This window comes from Corythoichthys intestinalis, chromosome 16 (genome assembly GCF_030265065.1).
Source record: "Corythoichthys intestinalis isolate RoL2023-P3 chromosome 16, ASM3026506v1, whole genome shotgun sequence".
In the NCBI taxonomy this organism is placed as follows: Eukaryota; Metazoa; Chordata; class Actinopteri; order Syngnathiformes; family Syngnathidae; genus Corythoichthys; species Corythoichthys intestinalis.
Window position 1 is genome coordinate 18,838,783 of NC_080410.1, and position 25,384 is coordinate 18,864,166.

Below are 25,384 nucleotides of genomic sequence, written 5' to 3' on the forward strand. Positions count from 1 at the left end.
TTGTTTGAAAAACTCCCAAATATGTGGCAACTGAACTGAGATTTACCAATTTGCCCATACAGAAGCTTTAATTTTTTCAGCCACTTTCTAGTCTGACCTGAATATGCAAGTCGACCAATAAAACACTAGAGATGTGATTTTTTTCTAGGCAACAAAATTGAGGCGCATATGTGTGTTGCTATTTTCTTTAATTGGCTATATGTTCTTAAACTCTATTGTTTTGATGAACAATGACTTTTCTGAAGTTACACTACTCTAGAGTGAGCACATTATAGAACAGTCATTGAAATACTAACTTTGAATAAAATAAAAACAATTAACTTTAGAGTGTTTTTGGGGAGCATAACCAAAATTGTTCTGTTTTTATTCATTTTAAATTTAACAAATCAACAGAAAGTGACCTGTAATGAACAGGATGTGACCCATAATTGCCCTCAAATTACCAGAAAGTGGCCCAATATCAACAGAAAGTGACTGGGAAATTTCTGAAAATTAACTAGAAGTGAGTCAATATAAATAGGAAATTCTGAACACAGTGGTACAGATGCTCCTTTCCCAGTTTGTTGAAATAAACAACAAGTTCAGATGAATTACCATTTACAACAACAACAACAACAAACAAACAAACAACAAAACAATTAGTATTTTTCAGTTTTATCAGTCCATAACTTTTATAGTAATGCATTGCAACTGAATGTACACATCCATTGCAACTGAATGTACACTGTTCGCCAAAAGTATTGGCACCCCTGCAATTGTGTCAGAAATGCTCAATTTCTCCCAGAAAATGATTGAAATTACAAATGCTTTGGTAGTGATATCTTCATTTATTTTGCTTGCTATGAAAAAATGAAAAAGCGAATGAAAAAAATTAACTCCAAGAATGGGCCGGACAAAAGTAGTAGCACCCTCAGCCTAATACTTGGTAGCACATTGTTTAGACAAAATAACTACGAACAACTGCTTCCGGTATCCATCAGTGAGTTTTTTACAATGCTCTGCTGGAATTTTAGACCATTCTTCTCTGGCCCACTGCTCCAGGTCTCTGAGATTTGTAGAATGCCTTCACCAAACTGCCAGTTTCAGATCTCTCTACAGGTGTTCTATGGGATTCAGGTCCGGACTCATTGCTGACCCCTTTAGAAGTCTCCAGTTCTTTTTCTCAAACCATTTTCTAGTGCTTTTTGAAGTGTGTTTTGGGTCATTGTCCTGCTGGAAGACCCATGACCTCTGAGGGAGACCCAGCTTTCTTACACTTGGCCCTACAATATGCTGCAAAATTTGTTGGTAGTCTTCAGACTTCATAATGCCATGCACACGGTCAAGCAGTCCAGTGCCAGAGGCAGCTAAGCAACCCCAAAACATCAGGGAACCTCCGCCATGTTTGACTGTGGGGCCCGTGTTGTTTTCCTTGAAGGCCTCGTTTTTTTGAACTGTTAACTCTATGTTGATGGTTTTGCCGAAAAACTCTACTTTTGTCTCATCTGACCAGAGAACATTCTTCCAATTTAGGCTTTCTCAGGTAAGACTTGGCAAATCCCAGCCTGGCTTTTTTATGTCTCTGGGTCCGAAGTGGGGTCTTCCTGGGTATCCTACCATAGAGTCCCTTTTCATTCAGACGCCGACAGATAGTACGGGTTGACAATGTTGTACCCTCGGACTGCAGGACAGCTTGAACTTGTTTGGATGTTAGTCGAGGTTCTTATCCACCATCCACACAATCCTTCGCTGAAATCTCTTGTCAATTTTTTTTTCTGTCCACATCTAGGTAGGTTAGCCACAGTGCCATGGGCTTTACACTTATTGATGACACTGCGCACAGTAGACACAGGAAAATTCAAGTCTTTGGAGACGGACTTGTAGCCTTGAGAGTGCCCATGCTTCCTCTCAATTTCGCTTCTCAAGTCCACAGACAGTTCTTTGGTCTTCTTTCTTTTCTCCATGCTCAATGTGGTACACACAGGACAGATGTTGTGTCAACTTTAATCCGTTTTAACTGGCTGCACGTGTGATTTAGTTATTGCCACCACCTGTTATGTGCCACAGGTAAGTAACAGGTGCTGTTTTGTGCAAAATGGTAATGATTTAATTTTCTTTCCTATTCTTTTTTTGTGTTTTTTCATTGCAAGCATAATAAATGAAGATATTACTACCAAAGTATTTGTAATTGCAATCATTTTCTGGGAGAAATTGAGCATTATCTGACAGAAATGCAGGGGTGCCAATCCTTTTTGCCAGCAGTGTATCGTGATAACACACAAAGCACATCAACAAAGAATTAAGGAAAAATGGACAAAGGCAAAATGGAGTCGACAAGCAGAAAAAGATGGCTCAATGAGTAACACTGATATCAAAGGTTGTGATTTGTTCTTAGGGCACAGTGAATGAAAGGATTCTCAAAGAAAAGAAAGAGATGTGGAATGAGGCTAACTGTTTGGTTTCTATAGTAACTGTTGATGATGTGTGGGGCAAACGAAAATGGCCAGTCGTTTTGACTTGGTTTGGATTCCCATTAATGTTAATCTTCCAAACAAACAAAAAATAACACAACACTGACAAGCAAGTCTATGTTTAGTTTAGTAATTCTTTTATTTTCTTTTGCATGTGGCCTACATAACTCAGACATGTGATTTCCACATATGTGAACGCCAGGTATTTGTGAGGCTAAGTTAATTATAATTGCAAAAAATAGTCACTCGTCGTATGTAGGTTCAGTGCGATGTCTAAGAATAAAAAGAACGTTTTTTTTTTTTTTTTTTAATCACTCAAGTGTGTTTACTCTTATGATGTCAAAATATAATCTAGGTTAAGGTGTGAGCTGTTCTGTTGGATTTTTTCCAACTCTTAACACAATTGATGTATACATCTTAGTAATAACACACTCAAAATAATCTCCCCGACGCACACATAGGCACACTTCCATACTGGCACGGGAATTAGACTTGAGGTCGGAGAGATTACAAGTGGGAGGCACATGGCAGAGTGGTGTAATAGAGTTTTCAGAGTATTATTATATTATGTGTTATAGCCAAGCGGACCAGTGTTTCCTGTGCTCACAGTAGATAGGAGGTGCCATTTTATCTCCCTCCCTCGAGAACAGTGTTTAAGTAAAGGCAAGTATATACAAGTGGTACCTCTACATACGATCGCTTCGACACACGAACTTTTCGACATCCGACGTAAAATTTGACTCGCCATTTGTTTCTACATCCGACGACATGCTCGAAATACGACGACAGTGGCAGCACCGCAGACGAATGCACCGCGGATTTTCTTGTGTGACAAATCAACACTGGTTTCAGAAAAGGTTGGTACAGGTGGTGAAACAAGGAAAAAGTTGACGCTTACCTTCTAAATGAAGATGCAAATGACAGAAAAATATGAGCGTAGGGTGGGCATCCGTGAAATGGCTCAACAATACATCTCCACGGTCCTCCTCCGACCATCGTTCGCCAGTCTTTATAAGTTAAGCTGACAATTCTTATTGTGGTAACATCTCCAGAGAAATCGCCAACTTCGCCACGTTTTTATCATTTATTTCACAACTTATTCAAAACAAAAACACCTTCTGTCTGCAGCAATTGACGGCGTTCTCAAGAAAACATTCAAAGTGAAAGTGAAACTCAAGCTCACCGGTCACGTCAGCCCCGCGGTGCGTTCAGGGTCAGCAAAAAACGTCCGCCACATTAGAACCCGATTCGTTACATTAATACAGGAATTATTATTATTATTATTATTCCCATTTTGATTTATAATTTATTTGTTTTGCTATGTGTAATTGCCATTTGTAATAGTACCAGCAGTATTTTTTAAGGATTTAGTGAAGGTTTTTGGGCTGTGGAACGAATTAATGGAATTATAATGTATTCCTATGGGAAAATCCTGCTCGACATACGACCATTTCGACTTACAAACAAGGTCCTGGAACGGATTAACTTCGTATGTAGAGGTACCACTGTAAATACTGTACTGTGCATCCACACAAGGGTCACATACAAATGTAATCTAGTCAAAGGAAAACTGATTAAAGATTTCAGGGCGTTACATTTAGGCAATGTGTGAATGACACGTTAGCAAAACAATAAATAGCGTTCTTGCTTTGATATACTGTATCTGTCTCATATACTGCAGTATCATATTTTTGGTTTAGATCTACCGGTATGGTGTTTTTGTTTTTTCTACAGTGTTTTGATATTTTGCTAAAGTACTCAGTATCTCCTTTTCTATTTTTCAGATATTCTATTTTTGCACCAGCTGTTTGTCTAGTCACATTTTAAAATCATTTTTGTGCTGTACATCATCCACACACCCACACACACACGTAATGGGCCTGTTTTAGCAATCTGAAGAAATAAGCGCAAGAAAGACATACTGTAGATCAGACGTGTCCAAAGTCCGGCCCGGGGGCCAAATGCGGCCCGTGGTCAAATTTCATCCGGCCCCCAGCCTCTTATCAAAAATCAATAACGTCTGGCCCGCACACACTTAATAATTTGGTCAGCAGTACAGCTACCAGCATATGAAGTAGCTTACACACTAAATGCTGCTCCTCATTTACCCACTAAAAGGCAGCAGCATTCTATGCAACATTACGCCGTGTGACCCTTTACCTCCAATTTTCTAAAATAGCGACAATCAACAAAAAAGTTGACTGCGACAGCCGACGCTTCAAGGATAGGTAGAAATTGGACTATTTCTTCACTAAAATACGCAACAACTGTGTCTGCCTCATTTGCAAAGAGACAGTCGCTGTTTTTAAACCAAATGAGACACGCTGACATGTACGACCAGATTACAGGGAATTTACGCAGCGAGAAATTGAAGCAACTTGAAGCTAGTTCAATTTCACAGCAACAGTATTTTACAAGAGCCCGAGAGTCGAAAGAGAACGCTACAAAGGCTAGTTGCGAGATTGTTGAAATTTTGAATAAAAAAATAATAATAATAAAGTAAATGTGACACACAGAATGGGTTGCTAAAATTTGCTTAAATATATTGTTCTACGTAAAGGACGTCAGCCAAGGTCGGCCCCTCACATTTTTACCACACCAAATCTGGCCCCCTTTGCAAAAAGTTTGGACACCCCTGCTGTAGATAGATAGATTTCTGCATAGGCAGAGTTTGATTTTTGAGGCGGAGGTGCACAACATCTTGATGAACCTGAAACGCAGTTTCCGCAATAAAATCAACTTCCTATTATAATAATAAGTTGAAAATAAGCATTTTTTGTTTCCCATCATTTTTGAGGGGAATTCTTAATCAGGCTGCTTAGGACAGCTATACTTTTTGCCAATCCATCGTCATCCATTGAATATAGTACGCCCGCCAGTGTTAAAAGGTGTTCTTTCAAATTTTGCACCCCATTAGAAATGTAACTTTGTGTTAAAAATGGCCAATAATACAGCGGTTACAAAGTAAACAATACAAACTTTCTTTAAATAAAAGAATAATTACTTACTTAATTACTTTCATCATGGACGGACACGTAAAAAAGTTCTCCTCAGACACATTCTGCCATGTTAGCTGCACATAACAACTGCACGCCGCTCTATCACTGTTTACGTCTTCGCCATGTAGTTAAGCATTAATTTACGCCATATTCGTGTGGAACATCTATGTATACAATGTTACTTGTTTATTAACAACCTGTGGATAACATTGACAATCCAATAGAATGTAAAAGAGGGCTTATTCACCACCACAACAGCTTTGGGAGCAAACTATTATAAGGGTGCAAAATTTGTTGTACAATCAGTGTCTTTAGTGGGGCAAATTGAAACTCCGCTCACTATTTTGGCGGTGCTCTCTGGCTTTTCATGGTCCACATGTTCGATCCTTGGTTCTTGCGCAGTAATTGTTGTCGCTTTTGAAAGCTTGGGTTTGAAAAATTTACATATAGGGCCTATCCATCTTGCCTCTTTATTCCTTAGGTGGTTTTTGCTAAGCAAAGCAAACAAACGTCTAAGGTGCTAGTTGTGTTACTTTGTGGGTTTCTTGAATAAGACAACTTACTGAAAGGGTTGACTGACAGATCTTTAGTTACAGAACTGAAGAGAGGCATCATCAACATTAACTGTCCACTGGCCGGGTTTTTATCAGCTGTCTCGAGCTCGCTGTGTATATCTGACTTTCATGTGCTGTGGCGACCAGACATTACTAATCGAACATGCAGATACGATTTGCTCACATCATTACAATAGTTACACGATCTGTTTGAAAAATAATTTTGATCCATTATAATTTTTTTTTGTTCATTTCATTCATTTTTGTTGTTTGTTTTATTACTTTACAACTTATATAGACAATATTTTACAGGAAAATTCTTTAATTTTAAAATCATACATAGGAAAGTTAATGACACTTTTCCGCCACCAGTGGGGGCCTGGACCCACTGCCCCCCCCCCACCCCCACCCCATAAAATCCGCTTATGGATGTCTGCACATTATGCTACTTTAATTTGAATGTAAATGTTAAAGTATGAGGACACCAGGAATCAAACATTGTCAATTAATGCTTTGTGCCCACTGTTCATTGGTGCATCACTGTAAGATGTGTAAAATGTGTCTCTAAAGCACGGTAGAGCTACTGAAAATGTCTAGTGCTGCAACAACACTCCATGAATCATGCAGTTAACAAATATGCTGAGAAACACTTAATGCGCCGCAGAAGTACTGCAGCCACTTAAGAACACCTCAGTTACCCCCAGTGTATCAACAAGCAAGATGTGAAGTAAGAGTGGGATTGTCAGAGAGGATGTTTACTGAGCTGTCCCAAACTCCACAGTCCATCCTGAAATATTTATCTCAGTGAGATTGCAGATAAAGAATCAATTCTCAAGGCAAAATGTGGTTTTTCCCCAGTGACAGAGAGCTAATAATTGCATAGAGGGATACAAGTGACAGCCAAGACAGAATCACACAGTTGGTGACACTGGCAATTCCACGTTTTAAATAAATCAACAGTTTCTTACCTCTACAAACAGGAAACAGGGGACAATGGAGCTGCTGCTCTTCACACGTGGCTTCTCCTCTACTGCCATGCCTTTTCGTTTTTGGTTCAACCTCTCGTCTCAATTCTCAACCGCCTAGTCTGGAAGTCAAGAAAATTGCCGTAAATTAGTCCTGCAGCTAGAATGGTAACCAGAATGTGAGACAAGTCAGCCAGGGGTTTATATTATAATCTTTTTAATTAATATTTGTAAGAATTCATTAGTTGATAAAAAGTACACGTAATGTTATTCTGTAATGAGGGGATACCTGCATTTTTAATTTAACTTGTACAGATGGGTGCATGCACAAACAACACTTCCAATCTACACCTTTTCTATCACTATGTTGTTATTTACAATTTGATTTTGTTTTGAAATATATTTGATGTCAAGTATCAATTTTTCATTGATAGCCAACATACAGTAAGCTATAACGTACATGTAGCTGGCCATCTACAGCATAATCATGTTCAATACAACACTTTGGATTTAAAAAAAAAAAAAAAAAAAACGACATTTGTAAAAATATCTATTTATATCAAAATAAGAACAGTTACCTATAACATGCACCAGAAGGCAAATTTATTTTGCATTAAAAGATGTCAACAAACAAAAAGATTACGTTAACCGTTCCCTGATTGTAATTGCTATTAGATGTCCATTCCATTTACCTAATCAGTCAGCAATTGAGTTAAATAAAATGAAATAAAATACTAAGAAAAATAATCTTTGAAACATGATACCACCATCCTAATTCATTTAATCAAATGAAACTAATTTGATTTTTTAAATCTGTATACTTATTCTTCATACATTTTAAGTTGTACTGTCTAGACCAGACATGTCCAAAGTCCGGCCCGGGGGCCAAATACGGCCCCTGGTCAAATTTCATCCGGCCCCCAGCCTCGGTCATAAAATCAATAACGTCTGGCCCGCTGACAGACTTTAGTAAATTGGTCAGCAGTACTGCTACTAGGATATGAAGTAGCTTACACACAAATGGTGCTCCTCATTTATCCACTAAAAGGCAGCAGCACTCTAAGCAACACTACCCCTCGTGACCCTTTACTCCCAATATTCTAAAATGGCGACAATCAACACAAAAAAGAAAGTTAACTGCGACGGCCGACGCTTCAAGGATAGGTGGAAATTTGACTATTTCTTCACTAAAATAAGAAACAACTATGTCTGCCTCATTTGCAAAGAAACAGTCGCTGTTTTTAAAGAGTTCAATGTGAGGCGATATTACCAAACAAGACAGGCTGACATGTACGACAAGATTACAAGGAAGACACGTAGCGAGAAATTAAAGCAACTTGAAGCTAGTTTAATTTCACAGCTGCAGTATTTCTCAAGAGCCCGAGAATCGAAACAAAACACAACAAAGGCGAGTTGCGAGTTTGTTGAAATTTTATAATTTAAAAAAAAATAATAAAGGGACTTCCGGTTATGGCGGCTTGCTGAGCGGACGCGTGTAAGTCTGCGCTGCTACTTGGACTTCTAAATCCTTTCTAAAAAGTTCAAATCGTGAGTGCCACTCAGCCGAATTATAACTCCTGTGTCAAAGAGAATACTGATGTCACAAAAGAAGACAAGCCGCGGCCGGACACAACAATCCGACCTTACTAAATTTGCTACATCGACGGTCAAAGCCAAGCTCACCGCTAGCAAAGCCATGGAGGCTAGCGTCGATGCTAACATCGTGGCTAGCGTCAACCCCGAGGAGCAGCCGGAGGGAAACATTACTCCTGAATCCGGTGCCTCTTTGTCAGTAATACTGGCAGCTATCAACTCCTTGAAGTCTGAGTTCTCAACCAAATTTGATGGCATTCTCACTGCAATTGAAAACTTAAGGAAAGACACTACAGACTGTTCAGAGAGAGTTACACAGGCAGAGACAAGAATTTCAACAACGGAGGACGACGTGGCTGCGCTCCGAGAGAAGGTGAAAAAACTAGAGGGGAAAAATAAAGGCCTGGAGGAGAAAATACTGGACCTGGAGGCCCGGTCTCGTCGCTCCAATGTTCGGCTTGTTAATCTACCAGAGGGTGCAGAGGGAGAAGACGCCTGTGGTTTCCTGGAGGGCTGGATACCGGAGGCGCTGGAGCTAGCTACGCTCCGGGGAGGAATTACAGTGGAAAGAGCCCACAGGATCGGTCCAAAGAGACAACGCGAATCTAACCCCACACCCAGAACCCTTATAATGAAGTTCCTGAGTTATAGGGATAAAGAAGCGGTGATGACAGCGGCGAGGGCGAAACGGCAGATCCTCTACAAAAACCAGCCGGTTAGATTTTATCAAGACCTGACAGCAGAGACGCACAAGAAGGTGAAAGAGTTCGAGGAGGCGAGGCGACAACTCCGGTCACTGGGTCTGCGGTACGGCATCATCCCTCCGGCCCGGCTCATCGTGACCTACAAGGAACGCTCACACATCTTCAACAGCGCCGATGAAGCCGAACACTTCGTTAAGAAAATCCAGTCGGATGACCAACCAGATTGAGGTATGGATGAACAGATGACACCGTGGAAAGGTGATCTAAAACTACTGTTGGAACACTAATTTGATATCCTGAGGCTGTAGAGACATGAGTGGAGTTTAGAGTGAAAGTTAATTTGTTACACAGTTCTGATTTCTCTCACTCCCCTGCTTATTGTTAAGGGACAATTTACTGATTTAATATACACTGTTCAATTAAGAAAATATGAAGGCCTCATCATTTGGTTGAACTGTTTTAAAAGATTTATTTGAATTACAGTAGCAGAGTAGTTAGATTTATTCTGTATTTTAATTTTTACATCAGCATAGCTATACTGTTCCTCACATTGTGTGGACCAGCTTTTTGCTTTCTGGAAGTCTAGTCAATAGAGGGGGGTAACACCTGATGGGAGAACATTCAGGTGGATTGATAATGGTTAAGGGAAATGGTTTTTTGTTCTTTGTTCTTTTTGTTTTGTTTGAAATTACTCTAGTGTTGGGGAAATTCAAAATCATTTACTTATATGTCCGTTGATCTAAAGGTTAAAATTACATCCTGGAACTGCAGAGGGCTACAAAAAGCAAAAAAAATCAAACAAGTTATGAACAGGATCAAAACATTACAGTCCAATATAGTATTCCTTCAAGAAACCCATCTAACACAAGAAAATGAGCTCAAAGTAAGGAGGAGATGGAAAGGTAAAGTTTTATCAGCTCCCTTTACCTCTCAGGCAAGGGGTGTTATGATTTTGATTCACGATTCTATTCCACTACAGATTGACAATGTTATCAAGGACAAGGCAGGACGATACCTGATTATTCAGGGAAGAATTCTCAGGGAACAATTAATTCTGATAAATATCTATGCCCCAAATACAGATGAACCCAAATTCTTCCAGAACTTATTTCTTACTATTGCTTCTTTGCCTGGTGCTTGTATTATGGCAGGCGACTTTAATTGCACTTTAGATCCACAGAAGGACAAAAGTACAGGAATAGATCAATCACATTCGAGAAGCAGAAGTGTAATTCATAATTTCATGAAAGAAATGAATCTAGTTGATGTTTGGCGAGCGGACAATCCCAACGGGAAAAAATATTCATGTTACTCCAGTACGCATCAGTCATATTCCCGTATAGATTTCTTTCTGGTTTCAGCACTACTAAGATGTAAAATAAAGAATGTTTCCTATGATGCCATTCTCCTGTCAGACCATGCCCCAACCTCCTTAGTCTATTATGATCCCAAATTGGTCAATGATATTCCTAAATGGAGATTTAAAACAAAATGGATGGCTGATACTGGCTTTGTTAATTTTCTAGATGAACAAATTAAATACTATTTTGAAACAAATACAACAGAAACGTCAGGAAGTATTAGATGGGAAGCGTTTAAAGCCTTTATTAGGGGACAAATAATTAACATTACAAGCTCTAAAGCCAAAGAAACTTATATGAAAACAAAATCTTTAGAAACAAAAATTAAGAAATTAGAAGAAGAATACTACCACTCAGGTTCTAAGGATATTCAACAAGAACTTTTCCAACTTAAAACACAATACAATGAAATATCTGCTACCAAAGCTTTATCAAGTTTACTACAACTTCAACAGACATTCTATGATCAAGGCGAAAAGCCTGGCAGAGTGCTCGCATGGCGCATTAAACAACTACAGAATGAAAGACTTATAAGCTCATTACAAAACGACAATAATGAAAATATTGTAGATCCAATTAAAATTAATGAAATCTTCAAAAAATTTTATGAAAAGCTTTATAGCTCAAATATAGATCCAAATACAACTGAATTGAATAATTTCTTGAACAATATTCAAATTCCTAGGATATCAAACATAATTAAAGAAGAATTGGAGAAAGATATAACTTTGGCAGAATTATCTTTGGCTATTGACAACATTAGAGGAGGAAAAACCCCTGGACCGGATGGGATACCCATAGAGGTTTATAAAAAGTACAAACATAGACTGTTAACACCATTATTAGAAATGTTTAAAGAATCTTTCCATAATGGAATCCTCCCAACATCCTTAAGAGGAGCTTTAATCACGTTGCTGCCTAAACCAGGCAAACCAAATAACAAGTGTGAAAATTTTAGGCCAATCAGTCTATTAAATGTGGATTTAAAAATTTTGAGTAAAATAATAGCCAGGAGGCTTGAGAATATAATGCCAAATATTATTGACAAAGATCAAAATGGCTTTGTACAGGGTAGGCAAGGCTTCCATAACGTTAGGAGAATTTTAAATATATTACTCAAGGAAAAAGGATCAACAGATACAGCATTACTGTCATTAGACGCTGAAAAAGCTTTCGACAGGGTCGAATGGCCCTATTTATTTGAAATTCTTAAACGTTTTGGCCTTGGAGAAAATCTTAATAAATGGATAAAATTACTTTATACAGAACCATACGCTGAAATCATGACCAATCGTAATATATCCAAAACTATTAAAATACAAAGAGGATGTAGACAAGGAGACCCCGTATCCCCTTTACTATTTATTATGGCTATAGAACCCTTGGCAATAGCAGTAAGAGCACACCAAAATATAACTGGTATAACAATTGGGCAACAGGAACACCGCCTGGCTCTATTTGCAGATGATATAATAATATTTCTTAAAAATATAGAAAAATCCATTCCTGAATTATTAGAACTTATTAACATATTTGGAAAATTCTCAGGATATAAATTAAACCAATCAAAATCATCAATAATGCTTTTAAATCCATTAGAAAGTAGAAGCCCCCCTAAAACTGCCACTCAATTTAAAACCGTAGATTGTTTTACATATCTGGGCATTCAAATCGTCCCACGCCTCGAAAATATTGCAGCCAGTAATTATGAACCATTAATTCAAGAAATTTCAAAGTCGTTGGATAGGTGGGCACCCATACCAATGTCACTAATAGGGAAAATAAACATCCTTAAAATGAACGTACTGCCGAAACTGTTGTATTTGTTTCAAAATATTCCACTTCCTCCTCCAAGTAGCCTGTTCACTCAGCTTAAAAAACTGTTTGTTAGATTTTTGTGGAATAATAGACGGCCTCGGACTCGACTCTCACTATTGTACTTACCCTTTGATAGAGGGGGACTTAAGTGTCCTAACCCACTCTGGTATTACTGGGCAGCACAGCTGAGAGCAATGATGTTTCACTTCTCAGAAGGAGACGCTCCTCTGTGGAAGGAAATGGAGGAACTCCAACTAAGTATGCCCCTTCCTACATACCTATACTCAGCAAGCACTAAAATCCTAAAAAAGAATACAAAAAATCCTATAGTAAAAAATATGATTACAGTGTGGCATCAAGTTAAAAAATATCTGGGAGAAACGTCCTCTCTCTCTGCCTTCAGCCCAATATGGAGAAATGAATCCTTCCCTCCAGGGAAAACAGATGGGGGATTTAAATCTTGGGCTTCCAAAGGACTAAGAAAAATAGGAGATCTTTACAACATGCAAAAGGTTCTGATGACATTTGGAGAAATAGTTGATAAATTTAATATACCACGTAATCACTTTTTTAAATATCTACAGTTGAGAAATTTCATCAGAACGCACCAAAATCAAATGCTATGCTTTCCCGAAATGTCTACCACAGAAAAACTAATGAATGATAACTGTTTAAGGAGGGGTTTAATTTCCAAAATGTATAAACACCTGGTAGACGGAAGCACAGAATCATCTGCAGGACGACTGGGGGCATGGAGGGAGGACCTGGAGGAAGATCTCTCAGTGGAAAAGTGGGAGGAGGCATGTACTAAAGCACAACTGAGAACTACTAACACCCGCCTAAGACTACTGCAATACAATTGGTTGATGCGAACGTACATAACCCCAGAAAAACTTAACAGATATAACAGTGCTATACCAGATACTTGTATTAAGTGTGAAAAAGCAAAAGGTACACTTTTCCATTGTATTTGGCAATGTACAGAAATACAAAAATTTTGGCAAGAAGTGAAACAATGTTTTCAAAATATTTTACAAATTCAAGTACCCTTAATTCCACAGCTGTTTTTATTAGGTTTATACCCAGATAAATTGAAGATTAAAAAGAATCAACGAGTATTTGTAGATTTAAGTATACTGACAGCAAAGAGAGTAGTAGCCCTCTCATGGAAGAACACCAGGAGACCTACACTGAGCAGGTGGTTGTCTGAGTTATCTTCAACGCTCCCCTTAGAGAAAATTACCTATACAATAAAACACCAACAGCATCATTTTCATCAGATATGGGACCCCTTCATTTATTATGTGTCAAGAACAGATCTGTCATGTGTGATGGAAGAGCCCGGGGATATGTAAACAGTAGCCCTCTGCAGTAATCAATAGAATAGAAATGTGTGTGGGGGTCTATCTTTTCCCCCTTTTTGCAATATAGTGAATTGAAATGGACTAGAACTCATTATCTTGACCCCCAACTAAGAGACAGAGTATTTTGATGTGTTTGTGTTTGTTTAATACATGTTATTGTATTTTTGTTATGTTGTGAAAAAAAAATAAAAAAAAAAAAAAAAGATTGTTGGTAAAAAAAAATAATAAAGCAAATGTGAAACACAGAATGGCTTGCTAAAATTTGCTTAAATATATTGTTCTAAGTAAAGGACGTCAGCCAAGGTTGGCCCCCCACATTTTAACCACACCAAATCTGGCCCCCATTGCAAAAAGTTTGGACACCCCTGGTCTAGACTCTTGAGTCTACATTTTGAATGTGTGCCAAGAGAAGACACTTAGAGGGAACTAGTAGCTTTTTTAGCACTTATGACATGTATCATTGCAAGCAGACATTGGACAAATTATAATAAAGAACATTAATGGAAATACATTTTTAGGCAGCTCAATGGATGGTCACCTCCTATGCATGCTGCCAAATACAAAAATATGATATTGGCCCCTGTTGTGCATCCAAATGATGTCGTCTGTAATGTTAAGTAAATCAATAAATATGAAACATACCGTACGTATAGATATATTTATTCATTTATTTACATTGTGTAACATCAAATTAATAATTTACGTAAACAATGTTATTTTAATAGAGTACTTCAACTGTGTTCTACTGAAAAATGAGGTTGAATAACGAATGAGTGAGATGTGACTGTTTGTAAGCTTCAAAAATTAGGATGAAATTTGTCTGAAACTTGTGGCCAACATTATTAGCCCCCCTCATGGAATTAGACAAGACTCTTAGTTTCTCCTTAACAATGAGCACTGTTGATTTTTTTAAAAAAAAATCTAAATAGAAAATATGCTCTAATTTTAACTTGGATATTTTATAGAAACACTGAGTTAAAACAATAAAAGGCAAAAATGAAACACCCAAAATTATAAGACCCTTGGCCATGAATAGCTACCATATCCTTTCTGAGCCACCACTGGCAACCACCTCATGAAATAGTTCTGTACAAAGTGCAAATAGTTCTATTTGGTCCAAATTGCATGGTTTCCGAGCATGGACATTCACTTTGAACACCTGCCACATATTCTCAATAGGATGGAGTTCTGGGCTCTGTGCAGGCCACTCCGGGACCTTGGTATTTTACTAATTTGGTGCATGTTCTGGACCATTGTGTCCCAGGGATGACTGAAACCAAGTTGTTTCTTCAGTTTTTCCCCTCAAAATGTCAAGATTTTTTCCCCCATAATGCCACAAGGCTTTTATTGCCTGAGGCTGCAAAACAGCCCCAGGACATGTTCAACAGTAGGGAATTGTGTTCCTGGGGTTGAAGGCTTCCCCCTTTCTGCGCCAAACATAAGCAATATCCATATGGCAATACAGTTCCAGTTTGCTCATGTCAGAGCAAAGAAGAGTCTTCCAAAACTCATTTTTACCTTTTCAATTTTCAGAGGCACACCTCAGCTAACTGGGATGTGCCACTTTTTTAAGAAAGAGGTTCTTCTGGGATGATGGCCCAAAGGGCTTTTTGTGCTTCCGCGGTGACGCATTTTTAGGTGAACGGCAAGGACTGTGATTGGTCCACACAAAAAATAGCATGACATAAATAAATATAGATAAAACATGACATAAGTACAGTCATAGCTTTCATTTTATTTTCATGGCATGCTGTGTGTTTGCTTGTATAATATTAAAGGTTGAATTAGGCGTAGAAAATTGTCAAATCTGCCTACTGAAATCCAAAAATATCGAAAGTGTATCTCATCGTCCATGCCCCTCAGTGGGTGAACAAGTGTGTTAAATTCCCCCGTTTTTTGCCTCGACTAGTTCAGTGGACGGACAGACCATCTCTGCAAATGTTATCTGTGTCTCCTCTATTTCAACATTTGGAGTATAAGGAATTCCTTTTCGATTTCAATGAGCTCCATCTTGAAAAACAGCTGTCTGTCTCTGACATTGAAGTAACCAAGGAGTGCTATGCGAAGCCCCGCAAAAGCCCGCAAAACAACATAAAGATTTTTATATCCCCCTAGTGCCTGGGCAGTAACCTCTATGCAGACTTTCAAATGTTCATCGACATCGTATGGTCAATGATGTGGCTACGCCATCGGCCCAACGCAGAAGCATAAACCAAGCTTTAAAGCAGAAGTTCAGAATTAGGCTTAATCGTAGACTCCACTATCAGTTGACAAGACAGCTCCCAAAGACATTGCGCCACACCTTCTCATAAGAGGCAGACCCAGGCAGAACGTTCAGTTGGCTTTCACTGTGATAAACTCAAACACATGCTGCGTTCTCACGCCGACTTTAGGTGGAAACAGGACGAATATTTTACTGCATACAAGCAAGCAGGAGTGGCTCAAGAGTGATTTGGTCGAGGATTAAGGTAATTGTTATATTAAAAAAGAGCCATCTATACATTTTGAAATGTTGTGAAAAAAAAAATCAATGGATAAAATTAGTGTAACTGGCTTGAAATATTTACATAAAATGAATGGGAACTGCCCGTTTTTTGCTTTTAACCAAGAATCTAGAATGTTTTACGTTCATATCTATAGAAATTCAGCGATTTACGTATTTATTTACAAGAATTTTCAACTCAAAAAGCTCTTTGTCATTTGACGGCCGCCATGTTGGATTTTGTATCTCTACATAATAGCGGAATTCAACCTCAATAAGTTGTGATTGTATATAAATAACTGCAAAAATGTGCTTTTCTTGAGTAAAATTAAGAGGATTCTGCATGCTTTCCTCAAGTATTATGTTTCTGATGTGAAAATTGTGTATTACCTGTTGAAAACTTACACTAAATTAAAAGAAAAAATAAGTTGCTATTTTAGGTAATAATTCGTATATGTTAAATATTGCTATTTATCCTGAAAATATATGAGATTATCTCTGTATTTGGTGTTTTTTGTGCATCTAGTGTAAAATTTGAGAATTTTATAGCCATTTTAAGTTTTGTTATACGTGTATGAAAAAATAATTAATCGTGATTTTATGAGGGAATGACTTTGAATTTTTTTTTTATGTCACTGCTCATGGAGACTCATATATGCCTAAGGGAAGTGCCTGTTTTGGTTTTAGGTCGCTGGCGACTTTGGTTTCCAAAATATTTGAACTTAATTTTTTAAAATAGGCCCCCAAAGGATCGGCCCCGAGCCCCGTGTCCCATCAGCTGATAATGAAGTCTATGGCTTAATCTTTGAGTTAGCGTGGGTTTAATTAGTCGGTGGAGTTTATTTCAACAAAGTCTGTGCAGTATATTAGTTATTTATCAATTTCAGGGTTCTGTAGTGGCTAAGCTAGCGTGAGTTAATTGTGCCATCCTAGCATGCTAATAAAAACAACATTAACATATCTAACATAGTCAAATAAATTAAAAATGGAGATCGTTGTTTAAAATACCCATACGGCAAAAACAATGTCACACCAAACTTCCTTAATTCCGTTATTTCTGCAGGACTATTTTTTTAGATGTGTAACGCCACTACAATAGACAGGAGTGCTTCACCACTCGTACTCATGGTGCTTTCGAGGAAGGTAGAAAGTCGGACTTATCCCACTCAGATGGTACCAGTTGCGACCTCAAAGCTTTCCAAGCGTTTTTTATTTTAGCCATCAAAAGACATGTAGACCTCCAACAAAGCTGCCTTCTCGTAAGCGATCAAATGGTGGAGGAAAAACTATGGCTAATGTATACAGACCACACTGTAAACTGCCTTCTTTAGTTGACGGTCCTTTTTTCGATGGGCAGCGCATTTTGTTGAGTAACGTCTGATTGAAGCAACTCGTGAAGTCGGATAACATTTTTTTCTGACTACCTCCCAGTTCGAGTGGCGTTCCAATGATATTTTTCCTGGTCGGAGGTTGGAAAAGTCCGACTTCCCAACCTCCTCGAATGCAGCATCCGAGTACGGAGTCTTGACTGAAGAACAGCAACATAGTGAAATGTGGATTTAGAGGCTGTGGAAACAGACATAAGAAATGGGCAAAAGAGAGTTTCCACAAATTCCCTATGAAGATCAAGAAACAATACAAACTGTGGATACTTGCTGCTGGCTATGACATAAACACACCAGTGGAAATAATATCCCTCCACTCTGCAGCGGTAACCTATAGCACAGCTGGATTACAAATGTTGCTGTTCATACTACAGTTATTGACTCTTGTGATTGCATGGGTCATCGGTTATTTTCATGCGTGCATATGTTGTTTTTTATTGTCATGCTAGGACGGGCCAGTTGACTCGGGCTAGCTTAGCCACTCCGGAGCCCTGAAACTAATAGATATCTAACGAACTCTGTGTTGTGAATAACGGCGTCAGAGTATAACAGCGTTACAAATGGCGTGATTTTTTTTCAGTTGTGAGTAATATAATTAATTACTTTTCTCATCTTTGCAACGCCATTACCGTTACTGAGGATTTAAAGGCGTGCATTACTTTGCGTTACTACGTTGGTTGAATGGTGCGAGAAAAGTCTGCGAGACACAGAGAGAAGAGCGGGAGTGGGAAAGAGGGAGTTGTAACCCCGTTGCAGATGTGATGCTAGGCTAGGTGGCTCTAATGATACGTGACTGTAGCCGACAGCCTACAAACTTTGCCTACATGATGCTACGCTAGATATCACATGTATATGAACTAGATGCGAAATGACAGACTCGGCTGTGTTAGCAAATGTATAGAGAATGAGATGCGAAATGATACACTTGCCGGCTTTAGTAAACAGCCACCATCTTAAAGCAGTAGACTTCTCAGAAAGGCTCTGTTGTAGAAACCTTCAAAGCGAACCTAACTAACTTTTTTATCTAAAATACTCAATCGGCAAAATCTTGACTTGAATCTATATTTAAATGATGAAACCGTTTTAAAACTTTCACGTGTAGAAAGTTGACAGAATGGAACTAATGCAATAACGGGTGCAATTTTAACAGTTGATTCACAACATTAAAAGACTTTCAAATATAGCAAAGGTTACTATCTAGTTATCGCAATTTCCACAATACCCCTGTGTCTACGTAAGTTTAGGGTAGAGAATTTGGCTCGGGCAACTGTCCCAAAACCCTTTGAACTTCACATAGTGTGACCTATGTTTTATTTTTATTTTTTTATTTTTTGAAAAAAGTACATGAGACGTAAAACCAATTACTTTGCCCAGTAACTAATTACTCTTGCATTCAGGTAACTGAGTTACTAACTCAATTACTTTTTGGGAGAAGTAATTTGTAACTGTAATTACTGTTTTAAAAGTAAGATTAAAACACTAAACGAACTGCACGGAATTTGTTGAAATCAACTCCACTGACTAATTAAACCCCCGCTAACTCGAAGATTAAGCCTAATGTCAAAAATTCTGAACTTGCCCTTTCAGACTTTTGATGATGAACGCTCACGGCTGTGTTTTTTGAAACATCAACACCAGAATTGTTGGTAATTTGTGGTCACGACTATATACAAGTTCGTTTCAAACAGAATGTGTTACCTTGTACTTGGCAATGATACAGCGTACAATTGTTCTAGACCAGACATGTCCAAAGTCCGGCCCGGGGGCCAAATGCGGCCCGTGGTCAAATTTCATCCGGCCCCCAGCCTCTGTCCTAAAATCAATAACGTCTGGCCCGCACGCAGACTTAATAAATTGGTCAGGAGTACTGCTACCAGCATATGAAGTAGTTTACACACGAAATGCTACTCTTCATTTACCCACTAAAAGGCAGCAGCACTCTAAGACTTTTCTAAGCACATTACCTCGTGTGACCCTTTACTCCCAATTTTCTAAAATAGCGACAATCAACAAAAAAAAGAAAGTTAACTGCAACGGCCGACACTTCAAGGATCGGTGGAAATTGGACTATTTCTTCACTAAAATACGCAACAACTGTGTCTGCCTCATTTGCAAAGAGACAGTCACTGTTTAAAGAGTTCAATGTGAGGCGATATTACCAAACAAGACACGCTGACATGTACGACAAGATTACAGGGAAGATACGTTGCGAGAAATTGAAGCAACTTGAAGCTAGTTTAATTTCACAGTAGTATTTCACAAGAGCCCGAGAGTCGAAAGAGAACGCCTCAAAGGCTAGTTGCGAGATTGTTGAAATTATTAATTCAAAAAAATAATAAAGCAAATGTGACGCACAGAATGGCTTGCTAAAATTTGCTTAAATATATTGTTCTACGTAAAGGACGTCAGCCAAGGTCGGCCCCCTACATTTTTACCACACCAAATCTGGCCCCCTTTGTAAAAAGTTTGGACACCCCTGTTCTAGACACTCTAAAACACTTGGAAATTGTGGTGTTGCCTTCCCCTATGTTTTATGTTACTTTCATAAATGTTGTCAACTGTAATGTGTTGTTAGCTCTTTCACTTCCATTGACGATGATAGATGTCCAATCATAGGCCTTTTCAGCCTTTCAGCCTGCTGTGAATTTAAATGAGTTTATCAGTAGTGAACATTCAATCCATCTGAACAATTCGAAAATTTAAAATGGATTAGATGTCATTGACAGTCAAAGAGCTAAAAAGACAAATGACTGCAAAGCTGTGGTTTGGAAGCTCATTGGCTGATTAGGTGTTTGGAAAGCAAGCATTCACATAAGGCAAATATTTTTTTGGGGACCAACCTACTTTGTAGTATATTTGATATACAGTAAAGCAAATCTGAAAATGTATTTTATATTCTAAGATTCATCAAATGCTACTCAAGAGGTTTAATTGTATCGAGTTTCCTAAATGCTGTAACACTACGAAAATATTTCATGAATCCCAGGAGCTAATAGTTTTGACATCAACTGTACATTTAGTGAGTATTTTTCATTTTTTTTGTAATCAAACCCAAATGTCTTTTGAAAATATCCTCACTGATAACAAAGAGGGAGCCTCTAGCAGAGGTGAGTGGTTATGTGCAGGAGAACTTTCTTTTTTTCAAATGTTATCCTTGAACTAGAGGAGAGAAAAGGCCTATGGGATGAATAAGGCATGACGCCGAGCTTTTAGCTGCCCTTAGAACAATGCTGTGTGCAAAACAGAACTGCTTTTAGGAAGATCATTAAGAATCAATGTGTACGTACAAAGCATTCACGCGTGTGTAAATCGACAAGATGTCAGGTGAGCAACAAGAAGCTCAATTAAAGAAAAAAAAATAACGGTAGGAATTACTTCCAACCATTTCACTTCCACTACAATCACAACTGCAGTCTCCAAGACACAAGGGGATGGGATGGTGGCCTTTTTTTTTTTTTTTTTTTTTTTTTTTTTTTTTTTTTAAATAAATTTGACTTTTGGGGGGATGATGATTGAAATGTGAGATTTCCTCCTCCTCTTTGCTGTGGAAGGTAACAGAAAGAATATCTCTTGTTCAACGTGGGCCACTGCCGGAGAATGTACAGGGATGTGTTGGTGGCAGCAGCTGTGTTTTGGGAAAAACGTCTTAGGGTGCCAGAGAAGAGTGGGAGAAGCTTTGATCATCTAAAAGATATACTGTGTAGTGGGACGGCTAGCCAGGGATGATCTAATTGGAATGACAAATCCATCTCATGCTGTACTGGACGTCTGGGCTGATCTACAAGTCATGTGGTGGAACTTTCTTCTGTATGGAGGACCAAATGGGACAGACTGATATACTGCATATAAATACATCTTTAAATAAATACTTAACAATTTTTTTAAATCTATCAAACTCACCCATCAAAGTCAGTGGGCGGGACTAAGGCTGCTTTCAGTCTAATGGACTGCTGTCATCTGAAAACATAGTGTCCACAGAGGAGAAAAAGTATCTGAACCTTTTGGAATTTCACACATTTCTGCTTAAAATCACCATCAAATGTGATCTGATCTTGTCAAAATCACACAGATGTAAAAACAGTGCTGCTTTAACTAAAACCACCCAAACATTTATAGGTTTTCATATTTTAATGAGGATAGCATGCAAACAATGACAGAAGGGGGAAAATAAGTAAGTGAACCCTCTGCCTAAGGAGACTTAAAGAGCAATTGAAACCAATTTTTACCAAACAATTTAAGTCAGGTGTGTGCCCAATCACTGATAAGCTGCCCTGCCCACTATAAAACACACACCTGGTAAGAATTGTCTTAACGAGAAGCATTGTCTAATGCACATCATGACTCAGTCAAAAGAGCTGCGATCAAGGATTGTTGATTTTTATAAAGCTGGGAAAGAATACAAAACCATCTTTAAAAGTCTGGATGTTCATCAATCGACAGTCAGAGAAGTTGTCTACAAATGGAGAGAGTTTGGCAATGTTGTTTCTCTCCCAAGGAGTGGCCGTCCACCAAAGATGACGCCAAGAGTTCAGCGTAGAATTCTCAGAGATGTATAAAAAGAACCCTTGAGTGTCTGCTAAAGACTTACAGAAATCACTGGCACAGTCCAATATCTCTGTGCACACATTAACTATATGTAAAACTATGGCCAAGAATGGTGTTCATGGGACGACTCCATGGAGGAATCCACTGCTGTCTAAATCAAAAACATTGTTGCTCGTTTAATGTTCGCAAAAAGGCACTTGGACACTCAACAGAAGTTTTGGCTAAATATTTTGTGGACTGATGAAACCATAGTTGAATTGTTTGGGAGTAACACAAAACGTCAAGTATGGAGGAAAAATGGAACAGCTCACCAACATCAACACCTCATCCCCACCATGAAGCATGGTGGAGGGAGCATCATGATTTGGGGCTGTTTTGCTGCCTCAGGGCCTGGACAATCTTTAAGAATGTTTATCAGGATGTTTTGCAGGAAAACCTGAAGCCGTCTTTCGGACAGCTGAAGCTAAAAATAGGATGGATGCTGCAATAAAGCAATGATCCAAAACACAGAAGTAAATCAACTTCAGAATGGTATGAATAACACATTGACACATTTAATGACACTTTTTAAAAAAAAAAATGTAATTCCCATTATAATTAATTCATGACACATTTTAGTAATTATTCAAAGATGTGTTTATATATTTCAATTTTGCATTCTGTCCTATTTGGTCCTCTATAATTGTGAACCTTTTTTTTTTTTCCTGCTAAGAGGCTTGACATTTCACTTGCTTCAAACCCTCTGTGATTTACCTTTTCCATTAAGAATGCATACTCTTTTCATCCTACTGCTGTGAATTTACGTAAATGATTTTTTTCACTAGTAGATGGATCAAATTAAGTGTGTAGTTCCGCCAATGGCAACCAGATGAGTTAAATATTAATATAGGTTGGCCAACATATGGCCCTCCGAAGGAAACTATAACCGCAATGTGATACGCAACGAAGATGAGCTCGACAGTCCCTGCTCTAATATCGGCCCATTTATGTGCCTTCTATAATGTTACAAAAATGAAACAACACATCTACAGCCAATTTTATGCCAATGCCAATTTTATTTTAACTCACTGGCTGTCATTGACAGTGCTAGATGTCCAATAGATCTACTAGTGAAAACATTTAAATTCATAGCAGAAGGATGAAATGAATATGCATTCTTAATGCCAAAAAGTCAAACCACAGAGGGTTTAGTTGATGCAAATACATGCACACAGTGTGGAGCAAAGGACATTAGTGTCCTGAGCTGCTCCAAGGACTCTAGTCAAAGCACTGTGATGAGGGCAGCCATATGCCCTCTATTCTGGCTTTGCAGTCCATCACCATGCCTCAGGAAACATACAGTACATATGAGTAAAGTAAAAGTAATTTTAGCAAACATTGCCCTGACCCAAATTTTCATCTCTGCAATACAGCGCACGTCTCATTTTGAGCATAAATCCTCAATCAAGCAACAGTAACAAGAGATAAGGTGCAGTGATGCAGCATTAAAGTGCCAACTGTCAGTCAGTCAGTCAGTCTTCTGTTTCAGTGCACTTCGTAGCAAGCAATGCCACAATCCAAATTAATATTCAAGAGAGTGCTCAGGAGTATAAGACCCCTTACCTGCTGAATGCCTCTTTGCCATATAGTGTATTTTTAACATTGTCAACAGAAATTTAATACAAAATTATTTGTAGTATTTGTTGATTTAATTGTACGTTAGCTATTTTGTTTGCTTGTTGTTTTTTTTTTTTTTGTTTTGTTTTGATTTGATTTTTATTGTGGGTGTAGTTAATTACACTGAAACATGTTTCGATTTATCCGGTTACCTTGAGAGTCAATTAAAGCATGATACAGCTCTTTTGCTATATTTCATATTGTGCAAGTGCTTATAAATTTAGTGCCAATCAGTGAACACTCTTAAAGTGAGCACGTGAATCCTCTAACTATAGTGATATACTACAAAAGCAAAAGTGTAATACCTTAACTCAGTGTTTGCCATTGACAGCAATAGATGTCCAATTAATTTAAACCGGAGGGCTGGCATGTTCATTCGCTGCCACCCTCTCAGTTCAGATATATTGGGCGTCTACTGGTGAAAAACTCATTTTGGACGTTTATCATTGTCCATGACACTGGAAGAGTTAATAGGATTATCACAGCTGTACAATTGGACATTGTTTAGGGAGTACCACTGCAAAATTCTGGATTGCAAAGACACACTCCTCCAATCACATATACCCACAGGCACATTTGAGAATTATAGGATGAGCCCTGTAACAAACAAATCCTCTAGTTACTCATTTTAAGTGTTGCATATGTAAAACAGTCCCTTCCAAATCACATGCAGATTTTGCCTCTCCTGCACCAGAGGCATAATGGCAGTTAAGATCTCACTCTTCATGAAAGAGGGAATCCTACCATCCCTCCATGCAGTCATCCCCCTTCCTCCCGCCTCTTTCCCTACTTACCTCGGGTATCTCGTTGCTGGGCTGACGGTTGCCGTGGCGCCAGATTCCTATGCGGTGACCATTTCTTATCAGGTGTCGATGATGTAAAAGTGCTGTGACAAATCTCTCTCCGTGTCCTCTTCTCCTTGCCCTCTCCTAGTCCAGTCAGACGAAGAGAAGGCGGTGTTCAGCACCCTCCGAAACCTTGCACGTTCACGCACAAACATGCACAGTCCACACACTTGCCATGACTAATGACATAAGTGGCTGAAATAGCCTCCTGTGCAATATTTGCTGTGGTGCAGCTACTTGCACATAGAGAAACAGAGAGTTGGAAAGCATGCCTGTGAAGTAGTCCAAGTGTAGCTGCATGTGTGTGAAATAGTGAGAGAAGGAAAGAGAGGGCGGGGATGCATTATATGTGTCAGCTCATTTGTATTCAGAGCTTGTGTTCCCTCTCTACTCCCCTTGTCTTCCACTGTCCATCTCTCCTCCCTCCATTCTTTTTCACTCTGCCTTTTCTGTCCTCCTCCCGTCGCTCTTACATTCTTTCCCCTGCCTCTTGGTTAATGTCGTGAGAAACCAAGAGGACATGAACCTGCCCCAAACATTAGAGCAAAGTAGGAGGGGTGCTGCAGACCAGGGAGGAAGCAAAGAGCCAAAAAAAGATCTTTCCCTCTCCCTCTAAGGCTGTGCTACAGCTTGCTTCTGTCTGAGATGAAAGATGACTATTGA

The 25,384-nt window shown here is 38.7% G+C and overlaps 1 protein-coding gene across 3 annotated transcripts in view; it reads right to left on the reverse strand.

Annotated features, from left to right (window-relative positions):
- The window catches only part of plppr2a (phospholipid phosphatase related 2a), a 61,107-nt gene extending 36,044 nt beyond the window's left edge, over positions 1-25,063 (reverse strand). For 2 of the 3 annotated variants that reach the window (XM_057861565.1, XM_057861564.1), the window contains exons 1-2: positions 24,671-25,062; positions 6,972-7,090 (exon numbers count right to left, since the gene is read on the reverse strand). In XM_057861565.1, the coding sequence (XP_057717548.1) occupies positions 6,972-7,040 (69 nt within the window). In that variant the 5' untranslated portion in view covers positions 7,041-7,090; positions 24,671-25,062. Of the gene's footprint in view, positions 1-6,971; positions 7,091-24,670 lie in introns of all 3 variants that reach the window. The other variant, XM_057861563.1, reaches the window with a different exon arrangement.
- Between the last annotated feature and the right edge of the window lie 321 nt (positions 25,064-25,384).